Source organism: Triticum aestivum, chromosome 7A (assembly GCF_018294505.1).
Source record: "Triticum aestivum cultivar Chinese Spring chromosome 7A, IWGSC CS RefSeq v2.1, whole genome shotgun sequence".
In the NCBI taxonomy this organism is placed as follows: Eukaryota; Viridiplantae; Streptophyta; class Magnoliopsida; order Poales; family Poaceae; genus Triticum; species Triticum aestivum.
The window spans coordinates 222,346,738-222,366,675 of record NC_057812.1 but is presented as its reverse complement, the minus strand read 5'-3'; the positions used below and the strand labels follow the sequence as shown (position 1 = coordinate 222,366,675).

General features: G+C 44.0%; 1 protein-coding gene across 1 annotated transcript; it reads left to right on the top strand.

The window, feature by feature from the left end:
* The first annotated feature begins 16,148 nt into the window (after nucleotides 1–16,148).
* LOC123151015 (uncharacterized) lies at nucleotides 16,149–18,135 on the top strand. The gene is made up of 4 exons (XM_044570806.1): nucleotides 16,149–16,398; nucleotides 16,522–16,754; nucleotides 16,977–17,027; nucleotides 17,134–18,135. Exons 2-4 carry the CDS (start codon nucleotides 16,568–16,570, stop codon nucleotides 17,451–17,453), a joined length of 558 nt encoding a protein of 185 aa, XP_044426741.1. The 5' UTR covers nucleotides 16,149–16,398; nucleotides 16,522–16,567; the 3' UTR covers nucleotides 17,454–18,135.
* The last annotated feature ends 1,803 nt before the right edge of the window (nucleotides 18,136–19,938 follow it).

Below are 19,938 nucleotides of genomic sequence, written 5' to 3'. Positions count from 1 at the left end.
GATATGGCGTTGTTGCTGGATGTATTGGCCACTTGCTGCATCTTCTTTGATACACTCTTCAAGCTCACGGATGTACTTCATAATAAAATGATGAGTAACCAGCGGACTCTGAAAAATATGTTCATGTAGGGCTTGTCGCCGAGAATACCAGATGGAGATGTACCCGCTATTTATTATTTTATTATAAGTTGGCTTAAAGAAAGATGGGCCGGGCTGGCCCTTGAGTGTGTTTCTCTTTTTTATCTTTTTTTGCTATTTTATTGTTACTCAAACAAAAACATATTTTATCTTTTAGCAAATAGAAATTTTTTGGCAGGAATTTAATAGAGGTGAAAATATTTTGAAGTTTTTACAAACTTTCATGAAAACTGAGTAGGAATCATTACATATTAATATTCACATCATTTCAAGTCGTTACTAAATCTTATTATTCTCATCTCTTTTTTTAGAAATATTCTCATCTTTTTCTGAGAGTGTGCGTGTTGTGTATACCAAGTCCTTATATTTTACTCCAAGCCTAAACAGTGCAAAAAAATTACAAATGAAATTGTTAGTCATAGAAAAATGAATTCATTATAAAAAATCAAATAATATTTCCAAAAATTACAAAAAATATTAGTGTTACTTTGGACAATCAAAAAACAATTGCAAGACCATTCTATGCACACCGCTATTTTGTCATCGGATGAAAGTGCGGAGCTGAAACACATCCTGGCGAACGATGTTAGGAAGGCTTTTACTGGATAATCAAGGATACATGTTTACCGACTTCGTCAAAATTGAATATAAGAAGTGTTGCGAAATGATACAAGGACAGAGTTCTACTAATTTAATCGCCCGGTGCAACGCAAGGGCATTTGTACTAGTAATAGTAATAGTAATAGTAATAGTAATAGTAATAGTAATAAAAAGGGCAACCTGGTGCATGTAGCTCCCGCTTGCGCAGGGTCCAGGGAAGGGTCCGACCACTTTGGGTCTATAGTACGCAGCCTTTCCCTACATTTCTGTAAGAGGCTGTTTCCAGGACTTGAACCCATGACCTCATGGTCACAAGGCAGCAGCTTTATCACTGCGCATAGTAATAGTAATAGTAATAGTAATAGTAATAGTAATAGTAATAGTAATAATAATAATAATAATAATAATAATAATAATCTATCCCTAATAATAAAGTATGGATTGACTCCGTGGGTTCACCGTCACAATACGCTTCTTCTCGTGAATTTACGCTTTCAGTTTAATTTTAAAATATATACGCAAGGTGGTATTAAAAAATCGTTTGGTTTGCTGATGACAATTGTTTCCGAGCGTAGTCGATGTTCGGCTGGAACCAGACGAGTATGCTCGGTCCGATGGGCCAACTCTGGCCGATAGCTCGTCCACCCCACATAGGCCATTTGGGCACGAACGGCGATGCTTCGGTTTTACAAAAAGGACCCTATGTTCGTTCGATATTCAGTCTGCGGTCCCTGATTCATCTTATCCAAAACTCCTCCCTTTCCAGCGATGGCAGCGACGGCGGAGCACGAGCAGGTGAGGTGCGGCGCCTTCGTCGGACCGCTACAGCCACGGCGGAGGAGAAGGTGGATGCCATGGGCGCGGCTACAGAGGAGGCGGATGAGAAGGCGGACGTCGTGCGCTTGCTACACGGCTACAGCCGAGGCGGAGGAGAAGGCGGATGCCATGGCCTTGCTGCGCTCGTGGGCGTTCTTGAGGATGGTACACCGGCCGTGCCGCCGCCAGTCCTCTCTGGCCTCCCGCGTGTTATCCTTCTCAACCTCCGCTCCTCCTGTCGTGATTTGGATGGGAAATTGAAGGCCGGACGTGTCCTTGTCCAACACAAATTGATGTAGTGCCCGACCCGGATTTGATTGGCTGTTATAAGAAGCAAGGGTCCTCGGTCGGAATCTCCATCAGGTTTTGCCCTTCGACCATAATCTCCATCATCCCGTCGAAATTGCAATTTTTGACCAAACATCCAATGTCGCCGCCAAGTTTGCCGGACGAAGAAGCGCCGAGTTCGCCGGAGGAACAAGAACGCCCGTCGAGCCGTGCAATGTCTCTTGTGGCGGCTACACGAGAGGTATGTATCCCCTCGAAGCTACGTATCCCGTACAGCTTGAAGTTTGTGAGGCCTTGACCTGACCATCACTAACGCCACCTTGCTCCCGCTGTTGTTGGAGATGAGCTGAATAGCAAGCTTTGGTTGCCTCGTTGCTTCCACTTCACTGCTCTTTGACTCTCCGTAATTGTAAAACACCTAATGCGATTCTTCAGCACTTGATACTGGTGGTCATGGTCTTCTTCCCTTACTGTTGCAAGACTTGGTTTTAGTTAGTAATCTTGAGATCAACGTGTACTCATGGATTGCTTAGATGGAGGGCCACTGTTGGTTTTGTACTTAGATGTGATTGTGAATCATGCACGGTTCAATTCAGATTCATGTGGTATTTTTCCTAAATTTGTGCCTGCCTGAACATTATTACTCTTAAACTATGAATAACTAGAAGAACGCCCGTGTGTTGCAACGGGTAACATTTTCGTAACTTTAAGAGTTTAATATTAATCATGTTAATATTACATTTAATATTCTCATACATATCAAGTGACATTGGCGACCTTTTTTTACCATCAAATCCTCACACACACACTCTTTCCGCCCCTCTTCTTCACTGTCTCTCCCCCTCTCCCCCTCTCTCTCTCTAACACACGCACATATCCATCTTATTGGGTATGAGACCATAATCCATCTATCTCTCACACACACGCTAGTGCATAACAATATGGATTAGGTGTATTATATTTGCCACCACAACTAAGGGAATTAATTTCATGTAAATTGGCCAGTCACAGCTCCGTGACAAACAATGCATCTAAATTCTCAGCGTTATTTTTATGTAATATGCTCTCTCTCTTTCTCTGATATTATAGGACCAAAAACTTTTACCAATTACCATATTGTAGAACACCACACTCCTCACTGCATCGATGGGTGGTGGGTGGTGTCTCTCCTCTACCGCCGTGGACCTGTGCTGGCTTGAGTCCATGTCCGCTGTTGGCCGCTGCTCGCATTCGTCCCACCCATCGCCCAAGCCGGCGTTAGGAGCAAACTCAATAGCCTTGCCCACCGTCATGGCTCCATTCCACGAGATTGAATCAAGCATCATAGAGTTCGGGGAGGAGTAGCATTTCCACCGTTAGCTCCTCGCTGATGTATCAGCATAGAGTGCGGTGAGGACACGGAACGTAAATACCTGGGGTTTAGCGCTGGTGGCGGGAACGACCGACACGGCCTCCTTGCGCCGCTCCTCGCTGCCTGCCCTGCTTTGGGGATCCTAGCGCCCTGCCCTAGGGTTCCGCGCTGGCGGCGGTGGTGGCGGCGTTTCCCTCAAGAAAAAAAGCACGTCTCATGTCCGGCTTGTGCAGGAATCCATCACCAAGTAGGATCAGTAGTTCCGTCCCGAATCGGTTATGTTGCAAGTCCTAGCTATAGCTATATATACGTATTACCCTGCACCCCTATAAACAGTACACCCAGAGACCAATAGAAAGATCAGCGGGCACGAGGCATGCCCGTGTGTATCAATTGCTTGCGCGTATCCGTGTTGCTTCTAGTAGATCGATACTACATCAACCGTGGTTAGCCAGCTACGTCCAATCTATTCGAGTGTTTTCGTCTGCTTACGTGTTTTTCTGGTATATACTTCAGAATTCAGTCAGTCGGGAGCGGGATGTCTAAGCAAAGAAGGCAGGGCGAGGAGGATGAGCCCAACTACTACCACGACTGCAGCGGCAGCAAGGAGAAGAGCCTCTATCTGGTTCTAGACGACTGGCACAAGGGCTTCACCATCCGCAAGATCGATGCCGACAGTCCCGACCTCAGCGCCCCCCCCCTGTCCTCCGGCTAGTGTCACCTGAGCGTGGCTGTGCCATGTAGTTCGCAGCCCTGGGCAGCAACATCATCGCCACGAGCAACATACACGCCGGAACCCTCTTCTACGACACTGACACCGCCGGACTGCCCGTCGGCCCTCCCGTTCGAGACGCACTGCTTTGTGGCTCCAACACCTTCCTGACCTTCGGCGCCGGTGACGCGCTGTACGCGTTCGCCTTCCACTTCATGGAGCGGCCTGTGTCCTTTGAGGCGGTGGAGAAGCCACCGACGACGGAAGACGACGACCTGCTGCCCACCTACTGGTCCTGGAAAAGCCTGCCGACGCCCTTCACCAAGGACGAGATGATCTTCTCCTACGCGCTGCACCTGGACGGGCGCACCATATTCGTGTCCTCGTGCAGCAGGGCGGTCTGCGACACGTACTCCGTCGACACCAGGAGCTACAAGTGGAGGCGCCATGGGAAGTGGATGCTGCCTTTCAGAGGCCGAGGCTACTTTGTCGCTGAGCTAGACGCATGGGTCGGGCTGCACGAGGACGGCTACGTCTGCCCCTGCCAGGTTGCCTCCCGCAGCGGCGGCACCACGCAGCAGCCGGAGTGGAAGATGGCCGACGAGCGTAGGATGTGGATCCCGTGGCATCAGCTGGAGTTTCGCCTGCGTCGGATGTGATGGCGCGGGTGGAGTACCGAGGAGTCGCCGGCGTCGGCCAGGGCCTGGGGCACAGAGGAGTCCTCCTAGTCAAGGAGATCGGAGAGAAGAAGATGATGTCGAGAGGATCGGCCGTCCAGGCTCGTGAGGAGGGCAGCGGTGGGAGGATCGAGTTAATGGTACCGTGTACAAAAATCCTATCAAAACAAGTAAAATATACCGGCAATGCTTGATTGATTCTGATTTAATTTTTATAGGCATTTTCAGATTTGTAGGGCATGTGCCCACGATACTCGCACGCTGTACCTTTTTTTGACGTGTATGATTCATGATAAGAAATGAAAATCACATCAATGTAAGGAAATATCCCATCAATGCTTGATTGATTGTGATTAATTCTTTTATATGGTAACTAATCCGATGGGTTTATGTGGGCGGTGAAGTGAAAAGGTATGTGGGAGGGGAGACGAAAAATAACCGGTCAGAAAAAAATGAATTAATTGTTGCCTTGTATGTTTGGTTTTGATATTTGAAGATTGATTACCATCCGTTAGTTGGGTTATCAAAGAAGAAATCAATCACCATATGTGAATTCATTGTATTACCAAATAAACGTTGGGTTTGTCCGGCCAGTGGGAGGGGGACGAATAAAAAACCGACGAAAAAAAACCGACAAAATTGGGAGGTGGGAGCAGGTACCAAATAAAACTATGGTAGGTGGGACGAAAATAAACCGTACGAGGCTACCAACTGCTTCATTAGGAGTAGAGATCGGTTGGTTCGATTTTTTTTTTGCGTGGAGGGAACTACCTGGAAGGTGGGAGGGAGTACGAAAATAAACCGTCTCGGCTGAGCGGGAGGTGGGAGTAAGTACCAAAGAAGTACCAAAAAAGACCGGGTGAGGTGGGACGAAAATAAAACCCGGAACGCGATCTACCAACTGAGACATTAGGAGTAGAGATGATTTTTGCAACTGTACGAGAATTTCTTTGCCGCATCACAAGAAAAACAGTTTGAAACAGAGAACTGTATTGTACCTTCTAATTATTGTATGAGCTTGCTTCACTTAATTTGAACTGCATACATAGGCTACTTTGCTCATGCATGCATCGATACTATTGTGTATAAATCTGCTTATGTATCTCACTATTTGTATGTCTAAGATGGCAATCTCAAAGACAATATTTTTAAAGCTTTTATGATGTTAAAATGTTTTCGACTCCCCTGTTGTAGTTATTATTTCTGTCCCCTTGCTCGATTATGCTTTTTCTTCAGTTAACAATTAGCTTTGCAGAATATAGATATGCTAGCTGCACCTAGGTTATCATTTTCCTTTAGTGAAGAATTAGCTTTGCAGAATAGTTATGCTAGCTGCACCTAGCAAAACAGGATTACGATGTGTAAACAGGATTAGAAATATCTAGAATTGAAGGACTTCAGTTGGTGTTTGTTAGCTAGATGGAATTAGATTTGTGGACATATCAGTTTATGGGTGGCTATTTGATTGGTGAATTCACCTGCTATATGAGCACTATTTTTAATAAATAGTGTGCAACTAGAGAAGTATAGGCACAGGATTTACGATAAATGATTCATAGAAAGAATTGTAAAAAAATGCTATTCTTAATTTCCTGGAACTAGCGTATATTTTTTCCACTACATTAGCCTTCAGATTCTTCTTGGATTTGCTTTCTGCACCAATGTTTTCAGTGCCATCCTTCTTCCGTGATGCTGCTGCATGCCAGGATTTGCAGTGGCACCGCCGCAACCAGCGAGGACACAAGATCACGAGGATTGTTGCCGCTTCCGAGGACATGGGAGCTGCCATAGCCAGCGAGTACGTGAGCACACACAGTCACCATCACTTAAGAGGATGCGAGAGCCATCTCAGCTTGAGAGGATGCGCATACCATCTCCGGGTATATAGCGGTAACATCTCTCCCTAACTCCACTCTGATATGTAGCATTTTTTTCAATCCTATTGTGAGACTGCAGTGTGTGCAACAAGTGTTCTTCTAAATGTCTGAGCATAAAGACTGCTCATGGGTGATGCTTCTGTGACCAAACGTCTATGTATGTCCTTTGCGGCCTTTCCTATAAATAAGTATATGTCATTGCCATAGTAATTGTGTACTTCTCTATTGGAAAATCACAAGATAGTTTCAGTGTTGTTGTTCTCCATCATGTTATCCTGGAGATGATTCTGTACTTTTTGGTGTGCTTCTTACATCTAATAGTACTTTGTGTCTACTTATATAAATGGAAGGTCGTGAATCGGGGTAAGACTCTAAACTGAGTCTTATAACTTCATTTTAATATTTGTGTAGGTGAGGGAGTTCTGTGAATACACTCTGAGGGCAGGGATCCCATTTCAGTGAAATGATGCTACGTACTATAACTTAAACACGCCAAGAAGACAAGAGATAGTCCTTCGTTAGAGCGATGTTTCTTCCAAGGATGGTTGTTGGCATGGATCAGCACCAGTAATACCCTGAATTTTCTGAACCTGGCTCCTCTAGCCTAACTTGATGATGAAAGTTTCAGTCAAATGAATTTATTATGTATATTTGGCTTGGAGTTAATCCCAAAAAATAAATTTCTTATGTCTATTTTACAAAGAAAGCGTTCAATTATAATTAGCTATACCCTGCATTTGCACATACTTTGCCTGGAAGTGATCAATTGGACATCTTGAGCTTGAAACCGATCAAGGAAATACTCTCTCCGTACCTAAATATAAGTCTTTTTAGAGATTTCAATATAGATAGCATACAGATGTATATAGACATGTTTTGAAGTGTAGATTCACTCATTTTGAATACGATGAAGAAGAAAACAAGGAATTCAAGGCTTACAATAAGTGAATCGTCACGCAAAAAGTATACTCTAGAGATTACAAGATGCACATATAATTAATAAAGGTTTGCTAAATTCATTTAATAAATTGAATCTGTATGCAATTTGTTTTCCTCCTGAGATATCCTGCACCGGTTCACTCTAAAGTATGTTGATTACAACAAATTATCTATAGAAAAAATATTATTCATCTCTCCCGTTGCAACACACGGGCTCTTTTGCTAGTCTATCTCTAATAATAAAGCATAGATTGACTCCGTGGGTTCACCGTCACAATACGCTTTCTTGTTGTAAATTTACGCTTTCAGTTTGAATTTAAAACATATGTACGAGGTGGTACTAATTCGGGAATCACATCGTATGCATCAAAATTCGTACTAATAAAAATTACAAGATAGAAATTCGAACCTGGGCCCCTACATCCAAAGCACAACGAACTAGCCAACTCACCTACCACAAGTCTCTCTGATAAACGCAACGAACGTTCTATACTTATATTGAATTAAACCTGGACTTCGTATATTTTCTTGGCACAAAGGCCACTAGCGCTGCTTGGGCCGCGTCATGTAATCCAGCGGATCGAACGCAACGTGTTGATGGGCCTGCACAACGCACCATGTGAGTGGGCTTCAAGAATACGTAAAATATTATTACTCCTGTGGATCGAACTCAGAATACGTCCTTTCTTTTTAGGGCCAATTCCAGTTCTGCCCCTAACTCGAACCCACTACTCAGTTTTGTCCCTAATTTTTAGGCATGCTCAGTTTTGCCCCTCCGCCGTTAGTGTCACTTATAGAAATGCCCTTTTACGCCGTTACCGTCCGGTCAAAGGACTTTGACCACCCAGAAAAAAATAGCAAAAAAAATCAAAAAAATCTGAAATTTTGTGGGATCGAAGATAGTCATGTCCGCAAGGCGCGTGCAAATTTGTGTGCCGTTCAGACACCCTGAGAGCTCGTGGCAAAGGAAATCATAAATTTTGTACGCATGTGAACAGTAAATTCGAAAAAATAGAAAAAAAATTCAAAAAAATATGAAATTTTGGGGAACTAAAGATACTTAGGTGCACAAGATGCGTGCACATTTTTGTTGTGTTTGGACATCGTATGAGCCCGTACGAGCTCGTAGGAGCTAAACTTTATTTTTTTCTCCACGAGCTCCTACGATGTCCAAACACAACAAAAATGTGCACACATCTTGTCCACTTAAGTATCTTCAGTTTCCCAAAATTTCATATTTTTTTGAATTCTTTTTCTACTTTTTCGAATTTATTGTTCACATGCGTACAAAATTTATGATTTCCTTTGCCACGAGCTCTCAGGGTGTCCAAACGGCACACAAATTTGCACGCGCCTTGCGGACATGACTATCTTCGATCCCACAAAATTTTAGATTTTTTTGATTTTTTTTGCTATTTTTTTCTGGGTGGTCAAAGTTCTTTGATCAGACGGTAACGTCGCAAAAGGGCATTTCTATAAGTGACACTAACGGCGGAGGGGCAAAACTGAGCATACCTAAAAATTAGGGGCAAAACTGAGTAGTGGGTTCGAGTTAAGGGCATAGATGTAAATGTCCCTTCTTTTTAAGGCTATATAGGGTGTGCGTGTGTGCGTTCATAGGGGTAAGTGTATGCGCGTGTATATGAGCACTTGTGTCTGTACTGATGCTCAAAAAAAAAGTAGTCCCGCCTTGCTACTGTTCATGAAATCATTACAATTTATATACACCAATGAGTAGACAATCAACAAGCTCCTTGGTTAATAAATAAAGGATGAGGTGTGGGATTTCTTAAAGAAAACACGATGACGTGTGGGATTGTGGGAGAGGCTGAAGATAAACATGAACATTGAGGGATGAGTTAGAGTTGCTAGCTGTAAACGAGGCTGGACATACTCCCTCCGTCCCAAAATTATGTTGCTCCCTTGAGATTTTTTCTTCTAAATAAAATCTTGGACGGATTTGTGGGTGCTATTTTCTAATTTCCAAGAAGCTTCAGCGAGGGGTGAGCGTGCATGGGCTGGTGTTGTTGCTGCAAGTGAGTTCGTCCTTTTTTTTAACAGCTAATCTATTTTTCAAGAGAAAAAGCAAGTGTGTTAATTGGACAAAGTGGGTTGGCTCAAATTCCTAATATAGCCCCAAGAAACTGAAAGGGATGACGTAGATTTCAATCTAATGGTTTTGTTCAACTTTGATTTATTCATGTATGGTGTCAATAAATTATCGTACAAAAAAACATATCAAAAATATCGCATGCCTACCATGGTTTTTAATGCCTGACTAATATACATTTCTGCTAGACCTTGGCTTGCACCTCTCGGTTGCCGTCAGGTTGCACCGTTGGGTGTTGTAGAGTCGCGTTGATGAGTGCTTAGTGCTTTGGTAGACATTTTAATTGTCTTTCCCGTTGCAACGCACGGGCATATGTGCTAGTCTATCCCTATATATATAATAATAATATAATAATAATAATAATAATAATAATAATAATAATAATAATAATAATCTCTCCCTAATAATAAAGCACGGATTGGGTCTCCGGGTTCACCGTCACAATACGCTTTCTTCGTATGTCATAATACGCTTTTACGATTTGTACAGACAAAATCATAATATAAACGAGGTGGTACTAATTTAGGGAACCGTTCGTAGTTTTGTCCGTCCATCAAAATTTCTGTAGTTTGACACCACGCTGCTTTGGGCCGGCCCACGCCGCGTTCTTCGCACGCACACGGCACACAGGTCTTACAATTCGTACGTCCGAGGTGGTTTGTCGTGCGGTAGTTTTATCGTTCTCCCGATTCGTTTCTGCCAAAAAAGAAAAAGCAGACGCGCAAAGCCGCGTTGATGAGTGCTTAGTGCTTTGGTAGACATTTTAATTGTCTTTCCCGTTGCAACGCACGGGCATATGTGCTAGTCTATCCCTATATATATATATATAATAATATAATATAATATAATAATAATAATAATAATAATAATAATAATCTCTCCCTAATAATAAAGCACGGATTGGGTCTCCGGGTTCACCGTCACAATACGCTTTCTTCTTATGTCATAATACGCTTTTACGATTTGTACAGACAAAATCATAATATAAACGAGGTGGTACTAATTTAGGGAACCGTTCGTAGTTTTGTCCGTCCGTCAAAATTTCTGTAGTTTGACACCGCGCTGCTTTGGGCCGGCCCACGCCGCGTTCTTCGCACGCACACGGCACACAGGTCTTACAATTCGTACGTCCGAGGTGGTTTGTCGTGCGGTAGTTTTATCGTTCTCCCGATTCGTTTCTGCCAAAAAAGAAAAAGCAGACGCGCAGAGCCACAATGGGCCGGCCCATTAGGGAACCAACAGCCTGCGCCAGTAAAACGTTTCTAAGAAAAATTAATACGCTGCAAGGACTCGAACACGGCACACAGGTCTTACAATTCATACGTCCGAGGTGGTTCGTCGTGCGGTAGTTTTATCGTTCTCCCGATTCGTTTCTGCCAAAAAAGAAAAAGCAGACGCGCAGAGCCACAATGGGCCGGCCCATTAGGGAACCAACAGCCTGCGCCAGTAAAACGTTTCTAAGAAAAATTAATACGCTGCAAGGACTCGAACTCAGACACTCATGCTAAAGCGTTCAGAAGGCTACCACTAGGCCAAACATGACTTGGTGTTCATTTAGCCGCGCGAAATTTCAAATTAAGCGCACAATCGCGCCAGATATTAAGAGGATTTCTTTTTAAAGTGAATATATTTTAGAACACGAAAATTTGCAAAGTTGTTAACAAAAATTTAAACTCGAATTTTTTTCAAAAGAAAAATATTTTTTTTAAACTGAGTATTTTTTAAAACACAAACATTTTTTTAAACTAGGAGGTACTATTGTGATTATTTTTAGAATTTGCAAAAAATTAAAAACTCAAATATATTTTGAACTTTAAATTTGAAAAGGCAAACATTTTTTAAAACATGATTTTTTAATCTATACTTATTAATAAAACTTGGGGAATTTTTGAAATACGCCCACCTGATGCATTGTTTTAATTCAATTTATTAAACTAGGATATGAAGGAATCTTTTTTTCCATAAAGTCTTCACGTACGACAAGTCTCACTCGCCCAGTGGCACCCGTCAAAATGCATGAGAGAAGTCCAACTAAGATTTCATGGTCTATCTGACACAAACTACTCACTTTACATGGTGACACTGACATATATTATTCCAATGCTTTTCCCTATTATATTAGCTAGCCGATTAAAAAAACTTTGTTCAACGGTCTTGATCTTGGCCGGACACGAAGACGGTTCAACAATCCAGCTGTTGGACCTGGCCAACCTTGGTTAGTGAAAACTGGTACTATGACCACCGGCGACGAGGACGACAAATATGACAAGCAGAAACATGTGTCTGGTGTTATATTGAATGGAAGATGTGGACCTGAGAATGGGGTATTAGTCATGTTTATTATGTTATGGGCATGAGGGTGAGGTCTTTAATCATGCTCAGTGGGTAAGGGCGTGTGAGGGCTGTTTTCACCCGTTGCAACGCACGGGCATGTTTGCTATAATAATAAAGTACGGATTGACTCCTCGGGTTCACCGTCATAATATGCTTTTTTCCTTGAATTTATGCTTTCCATTTTTTTTGCAGAACATCCATATTTTTTCCAAAATCCAAGGTGGTACTAATCCGTACCTACGTAAAAAAACGCTAGGTTTCAATCGGTACGTCGTAGACTTGGGCCTTCTGGCTGTCCGTTGCGAAGCAAGGGTGTTGTGTTATTAAAATGCATGTTAATTTTTTCTCCCGTTGCAACGCACGGGCTTATGTGCTAGTATTAATAAAGCACGGATTGACTCCGTGGGTTCACCGTCACAATACGCTTCTTCCCCTCAATTTACGCTTTCAGTTTTTTTTCATCTATATTATTTTTACTTTTGAGGTGGTACTATTTTACCTGCCTTTTTGATATTTTGATATTCAACCCGCAGTCCTCCTAATAAGTCGAATATCAAAAAGGCAGGTAAAAACGCAGCCGCCCGCACGGCCCATCCTCCTTATCCCATCTCGACTCCTGCGCGCTGCCACCTCCTGTCCCGCCTCACCGCTAGCCGCGCACCGCCGCCCCCCAGCCCCTTGTCGCGGCTCTCCACCGGCCTGCCCCCGTCGTCGCGCTCCGCTGGACCACCCCCCGTTGCCGTGCGCCGCCACCGCCTACAGTCGCCGTGCTCCGCCACTGCCTACCCCACCGGCGCGCCTACTCCCACCCAATTGCCCCCACACCCGCGGCCTTCTACTGAGGGGTTGGGGAGGCGGATTCGGGGGCGGGCGACGCGGCGCGTGTCGCCGGTGACGACGATGAAGGCAGACATAATTTCCCCCCCGACCCCTGCGAACCCTAGCAGCCGCACAAACGCCACCCCCCCGCAGGCCATGGGGTTGCCGCGCCTCCTCGCCTCCCTCTACTCCAGGCCCCTCTCTCGCGCTGCTGGGAGTAGTGGTCTCTAGCAGCTGCCCTCCCCTCAGTCATTGCATCAATCTCCTGCTCCATCTCTCTCCAACATCCCCGCTCTCCTCTCGCATCACACAGGCGGTGGCTATACATATCTGACCGGGTGTGGCGTGCGTGGTATCTGTGACGTGCTTCGCCTACCGGTTGTCCCTGATGTGTGCGGCTGGATGTGCATCCCTGTTTATGTGTGTGGCGCTTTACATGCAGAGGAAGTGAATGGTTGCAAGCAGAGGAAGCTGTTGGCCGTTGGCAAAGGAGGATTAGGATAGTTCTCTTGATCTTGGTCAGAAAAATTGGTAGTTCCCTTGATTTGTTTTGTTCTGAATTAGTACAAAAGTGCACTGATATTTGTTTTGTGCTGCAGGAGCTTCAAGACACCAGGTACCAATTGCAACTTTCATTTATCTGTTGTGTGAACCAATTTGTGATGGCTTCTAAACACACTTGGCTGGAACAGAGCAATTTTCTATAGTCTTCAGCGACGATGTGGTGCTGCACTGCTGCTCTCTTACTGCTAGCTTGCTACTTCTAGCTTAATTTTGCTATTGCTGCTAGCTGAATTTTGCATAGGCATGGCAAGCTGTTTGGTACGTATACAAATGATGCTGTTATTTTTGTTATTGCTCACACCCGGCCGCCCACGCTCACGGCCAGTGCTGCAGATTTCGTGGCTGGCCAGCTTATCCTCAATGTGTTCTGACTCGGAGGTCGGAGTTGAAGCTGACAACGGACTCAAGCACTCCACCATATTCTTAGTATTGCATACCGTCACCGCTGAGGGGTTAGCCAAGCTGCTTTTAGAAGTCATATAACAATTAAGTGCTAGATATTGTCACAGATAGATTTTGATGGATATGAATTTAATAAGCTACAAAGCAGTGTAGGTCGAGATGAACAGAGAATGGTATGCATAATGTGTAACAATATTTGATACATTTACATTGATAGGTCTGGGATCGTTGGAGGGTTGTATGCTTTTGATTGATTAAGCTTAACACTTCTGCTCACTCATTATTTACTCTGTATTCATCAAAAAATATTTATTTTTTACTATATCATATCATATTCGACAGACAGAGGCAGAGACGACCATGGTTCTAGCTAATAGCACTTGCTAACTTAAGAAGTCTACATACCTTTTATCTAACTAAAAGAGAGTTTCTTACCAACTATTGAGCCTACAAGCTTTAGATGTATGTCTCTAAAGCCACTACTCAACTTCATGTTAGTACTTTTCTGTAGAGCATACCTCCATAATTCTCCATCTAAGATAGTACTAAAGTTTATTGATGATGCTTAGTTTCAGGATATGCCTTACAAGCCATCCATGTGAGAAATCCAAGAGGTTCAAGGCGTATTGAAAAGGAGCTGGAGTAGGTAGGTGGTGGATTGAGGAAGGGTCTGGAGCAGAGGCGGAATCGAGGCTGCCCCTACATGCGCTAAGGAGCTGCAAGGCGCCTGTGATCCGGACACTGCTATGTTTTCTCCTTCTCTCCAGGTAAGCCCTCAGCAGCACCTCTCGTACCCCCTCCATCCGAATTCAGCAGCGCACAACGACAACAGTAGCCGACGTCCTCCTCATCCATGAAACTCCCAACTTTTTTGCTTGTTACAACCCACATCATACACGGTTCTGCATTGTGGTGTTTGTGCCAAAGTTCAAAATTGCATAAGTTCTTGCAGGACGGGAAAGAACATAAAATTTGTGTTTTCAGTCACAAGTCTGCTCCCCATTGTGGATAGCGTCAAACTGAATGTGGTGAACAGGTGCGAGACATAATTTAGTGGAGATGCAAGATGAAAGATGGAACATGATGCTTCAAATCAGCATAATTATAAGGATTACTAAATTTCTCAAGGAAATCAATGCAGCGGTGATAAATATATGTAATTACATTTTTTTTCCGAGAATATGTAATTGCATGTATAGCATCTGTTTTGAACTGTATTTTATATGCCATTTATGTATCATGGTGGAACACAAAATTTAAATAGAAAAGAATAGGAGTAACTAATGTATATCTTGCTATTTCAGATATATATCTATGCGACTATATACTTACCTAAAGTACGTACAATGCATACTGTGGAATCATACATCAAATATTCATGCTTAACTAAATATTCTGCAAGTTTTGTTTGCCGCTGCTCGGTCAAGAAAAGCCTATTGCTCGCCACTATGTGCGGTTCTCTTGGCATTTCATGGGGTGCAACCGGAAGTGGCACAAGACTGTAGTTGTGTCGTTCTTAAATTTACTGATGTTGATGTTTCTTTTCAAGATTGTAGTATTGTTTACCAATTTGGTCCCTGGGTTATGTACTCATTTCCTTTTCTATTGTTTGTAAGTACTTTGCTTTGGTTCATCGAACTACCTGCTGAAATATGTGTATTGTTTCTCAATATATTGGGCATCAATCCACCTCTCATGAGATCTCTGAATTTTCGACGCATATTGTATTTGCTGAATTATTTCCTCCAGATAACTATGCTTGGATTCACAAATGTGTGCAATGCTTTCAAGCAGTGATAAGTTTTTTACTTAAGCTGTGCTATTCCACTTTCAAGTTTTTGGTCCTAGAAGTGTAATACTTGGTAGGTTAGCTGCATATAAGTGGAATGTATATGGCCTGAATTTACATTTCAGAGTGTATAATCTGATTCAGAGTATTTTGACTCCTTGCATTCTGAAATATTTTGTTGTATAGTTTTGTCCTGAAAGAATAGAAGCAATTGTTCTATGGGAGAGAATATAAACGTTATTCTCAAACAACATGCAACATCATTTTCTTATTACCAATTTAAACATGGTCAGTAATAGCACAACTGAAGTTTGTGAAAATATCATTAAAATGGTTGGTTGGATTGTGTTTTGTATGGATTCTATAAGGGCCATTTTCATGGAATTACAAATTAGCTTTACATTTTTATGGCTGTGCTCATCGTCTTTGGATTGCCCACGTTCGGATGGGTTTGTGATAAATGGACACCATGACCACCATTAGTAGGATGGGAAGGAGGGTGTGTGATATTTTTTTCTTTTTCCGTTGCAACGCACGTGCATTTTTGCTAGTTTATAATTTTAATAATAAAGCACGGATTGAGTATGTCGGGTTCACCGTCGTGGAGTTTTCACAAAAAAATCCCTGAAGTTCATAGGAAGCAACCCGCAGTCCCTTTGTAAGTGGATTTGAAAAAACGTTTCGTTTTTACATAAAACTCTCTTAACATTCGGTATATTCCATGCGCAGTGCTCCTCCCCCTCCAGTGTATTCAACCCACGGTGTATCTTATCCGCTCCCCTCCTAGCACGGCGGAGGAGGAGAGGGTGAGGGGCGGCGCCGCACTCTCCAACTTCTGTCTACACACCACCTACGCGCCGTCGTCCGTCCGGGTGGTCGGCGGCGGCTACCGCGCCCCGGAGGTGGCGTCTACTCCCTGGGCGTGCTCCTGCTGGAGCTCCTCATGGCAAGTCCCCGACGCACGCGTCAGGGCGCCGGCGACGTACGTCCTCCTTCTCTTCTTTCACGAGACGGCTCCGGGCTTCGACCAAATCCCGCCCAACTCGCCCAGATCGAGGCCTTCAGGCTTTTGTGGAATCCTCGTTCAACTCTCCGCCTCTACCAGATCCACGCTGAGGGGCTTCGGCGCCATCCCCCGGTGTGATTTCCTCATGGGTCCCGGCTTGATCGAGGCCAAAGGCTTCGGCCGTCCGTCCACCATGGCTGGGACCTGCGCGGAAACTGTAGATGAATTTATACGAGTGGAATCGACACTGCGGCAGGGTACGGTGGAGTCACATTGTGCAGCCTCGGTGTCCCAATCAGGGATTCCTTCTAAGGATGCATATATTTTGAAGGGTGAGGGATAATGATTTGGTTAAAGGCCTTCGGCCTCTTGCTTCACTGAACATTTGTGTCCATCGACCAAGTTGCATATACGGGAGAAGATAAGCAAGTCCAAAGTGATGTTCTAGCTGGGCCTCAACACCTTGTCCCTCTGACCACAACGCCCAACCATGATCTGGTCAGCAACCAATTGTAACACTATGCCTAGGTTCTGATTATATCTACTTGATGCAGATCACATGAGCAGAGGGGTTCAGCAACTCTTACTACTCCTGGCTGTGAAAGGTGAATTCCCAACCAAGAGTCCATAACTGACACTGATTGAATTGCTACACAACATAGCCGTGGTCCATGAAATTCCATTAATTCTGCATGCTTTGTTCTGTCACAGCTTCTGCTTACCTGCTTATCCATGGTCTTTTTGAGCCATCCAAATTGCAAAACGCAAGTCACCAACACCAAGAATCAGGTTCCTGCCAGAGGAACCCAAAGCAGAGCAAGAGAAGGAAAACAACGGTGAAGAGGTTCTGTTGGAGAAAGGGCTGCATCACATACTTGCCACCAAGGCCATGTTGTCGAGGAGCCTGTGATTGCCGCTCCAGCTGCCTCTCGCGCCATGGCCCATCGCGTGGGGTGCATTGTGAGAGTCTGCATCAGGCCCGCGTTGCCTCTCCAGCAGGTACTCAACGCAATCCTAGGTTGTTGTGTTGACTTGATTCAGTTGTTGATAACAGTTATGCAGCTCTCCTGGGATGTTATGTTGACTTGATTCAGTTGCTGATAACAGTGATGCAGCACTCTAGGTAATAGTTAGTATTGGTGTCAACGAGAGCAACTAGAGTCGCTAGCTGTTATGCTAAAAGCAACAGGATGCATCTTCTCCATGCAAGAAGACAATAAGGATAAAGCAGCAAAGAGCAGGCCGTTGGTGGTGATGGATAATTTCTCTAATCAATTAAATCGTAGATGCCCTCCAGCATTGCACACTAAGAGATTGCATTGCTTAGATATAATGGAAGGTGACTTCAGTTTTCAAGAAAGTTGAGGTGTCGTGATTGTTATTTTTTTATGCAACAATTACCTAAGCTTGCCTGGCAAGTATACATTCTGAATTGTATGTTCAGATGATATTCACATATTTAGACTGAATCGTTAAATCTAGCATATTTATTTTTCTCACCTAATAATTTTGATTATGATGTATCCCATAGAATGCTGGTTTAGACATTACAATCTGGAACCGAATAAATAAAAATAGAGAGATTCATATAGTGGCACTAAAGTGCTATCAAGTTATAATCTGTTTTTAGTTGCATTCCAGTAAGAGGAAACCCTTATTTTACTTGTGAGCATTGTAATTGTTTGCCTATTGTCACTGGGTATAACGCCCTCGATGCGGCTATATCTCCCACGTGTCGAAGCACGACTTAGAGGCATAACCGCATTGAAAGCAATGTCGCAAGTGAGGTAATCTTCACACAACCCATGTAATACATAAGGGAAAGAGATACATAGTTGGCTTACAATCGCCACTTCACACAATTACATGAATAAAGCATTACATCATCCAGATACAATCAAGGTCCGTCTACGGAACCAAAATAAAAGAAGAACCCCAAATGCGACAAAGGTCCCCGATCGACCCCAACTGGGCTCCACTACTGATCAACTAGAACGAAACAACACAAAGGGCAAGATCTTCATCGAGCTCCTCCTTGAGCTTGGTTGCGTCATCTGCACGGAACATAGGCACCTGCAAACTGGTTTTGGAAGTATCTGTGAGCCACGGGGACTCAGCAATCTCGCACCCGCGAGATCAAGACTATTTAAGCTTATAGGAAGGATGGAGTAATGAGGTGGAGCTGCAGCAAGCGACTAGCATATATGGTGGCTAACATACGCAAATGAGAGCGAGAAGAGAAGGCAAAGCACGGTCGATAAAGTATGATCAAGAAGTGATCCTATAGCAACCTACGTCAAGCATAACTCCAACACCGTGTTCACTTCCCGGACTCCGCCGGAAAGAGACCATCACGGTTACACACACGGTTGATGTATTTTAATTAAGGTCAACTTCGGGTTTTCTACAACCGGACGTTAACAAATTCCCATCTGCCCATAACCGCGGGCACGGCTTTCGAAAGTTCAAATCCCTGCAGGGGTGTCCCAACTTAGCCCATGACAAGCTCTCACGGTCAACGAAGGAATAGACCTCCACCCGAGACATTCCGATCAGACTCGGTATCCCGGTACAACAAGACATTTCGACAGGGTAAAACTAAACCAGCAACACCGCCCGAATGTGCCGACAAATCCCGATAGGAGCTGCACATATCTCTTTCTCAGGGCACACTCAGATTGTCCTAGGTACGGGTAGGCCAACCCAGAGTTGCCCCTGGTGGCCACCGGCAGCTGACAGGTTGGACCAACACTCAGAGGAGCACTGGCCCGGGGGGGGGTAAAATAATGATGACCCTTGGAGCGCGACCCCCAAGGGAAAAAAAGCTAGGTGGCAAATGGTAAAACCAATGTTGGGCATTGCTGGAGAAGCTTTACTTAAGGCGAACTGTCAAGGGGTTCCCATAATAGCCCAACCGCGTAAGGGACGCAAAATCCGGGAACATAACACCGATATGACGGAAACTAGGGCGGCAAGAGTGGAACAAAACACCAGGCATAAGGCCGAGCCTTCCACCCTTTACCAAGTATATAGATGCATTAATTAAATAGATATATTGTGATATCCCAACAAGTAATGTCAAAGGAATCTCCAACAAGGAACAACTCCAATCTTCACCTGCAACTAACAACGCTATAAGAGGGCTGAGCAAAGCGGTAACATAGCCAATCAACGGTTTGCTAGGACAATGGTGGGTTAGAGGTTCAACATGGCAATTGGGAGGCTGACAAGCAAGTGGTAGGCATCGTAGCATTGGCATAGCAAAAGAGCGAGCAAACTAGCATAGCAAAGATAGTAGTGATTTCGAGGGTATGATCATCTTGCCTGAGATCCCGCAAGGAAGAAGAACGAATCCAAGAAGAAGACAAACGGTCGTAGACGAACAAATCCTCACAACTCCGGAACGAAACCGAAGCTAACGAGAGAAGCAACCCGGAAAGAAACAAACAACATAGTAAACACACAAGCATAAACAAGTCATGATGCACAAACAAGTATGATGCATGTCCGGTTTAA

Bases quoted from the DNA above. Each gene is read 5' to 3' on its own strand.
- LOC123151015 (XM_044570806.1), top strand. From the start codon at position 16,568: ATGGGTCCCGGCTTGATCGAGGCCAAAGGCTTCGGCCGTCCGTCCACC. The intron at 16,755-16,976 runs GTGAGGGATAAT...TACTTGATGCAG, and splicing joins GGATGCATATATTTTGAAGG to ATCACATGAGCAGAGGGGTT. The intron at 17,028-17,133 runs GTGAATTCCCAA...GTTCTGTCACAG, and splicing joins ACTACTCCTGGCTGTGAAAG to CTTCTGCTTACCTGCTTATC.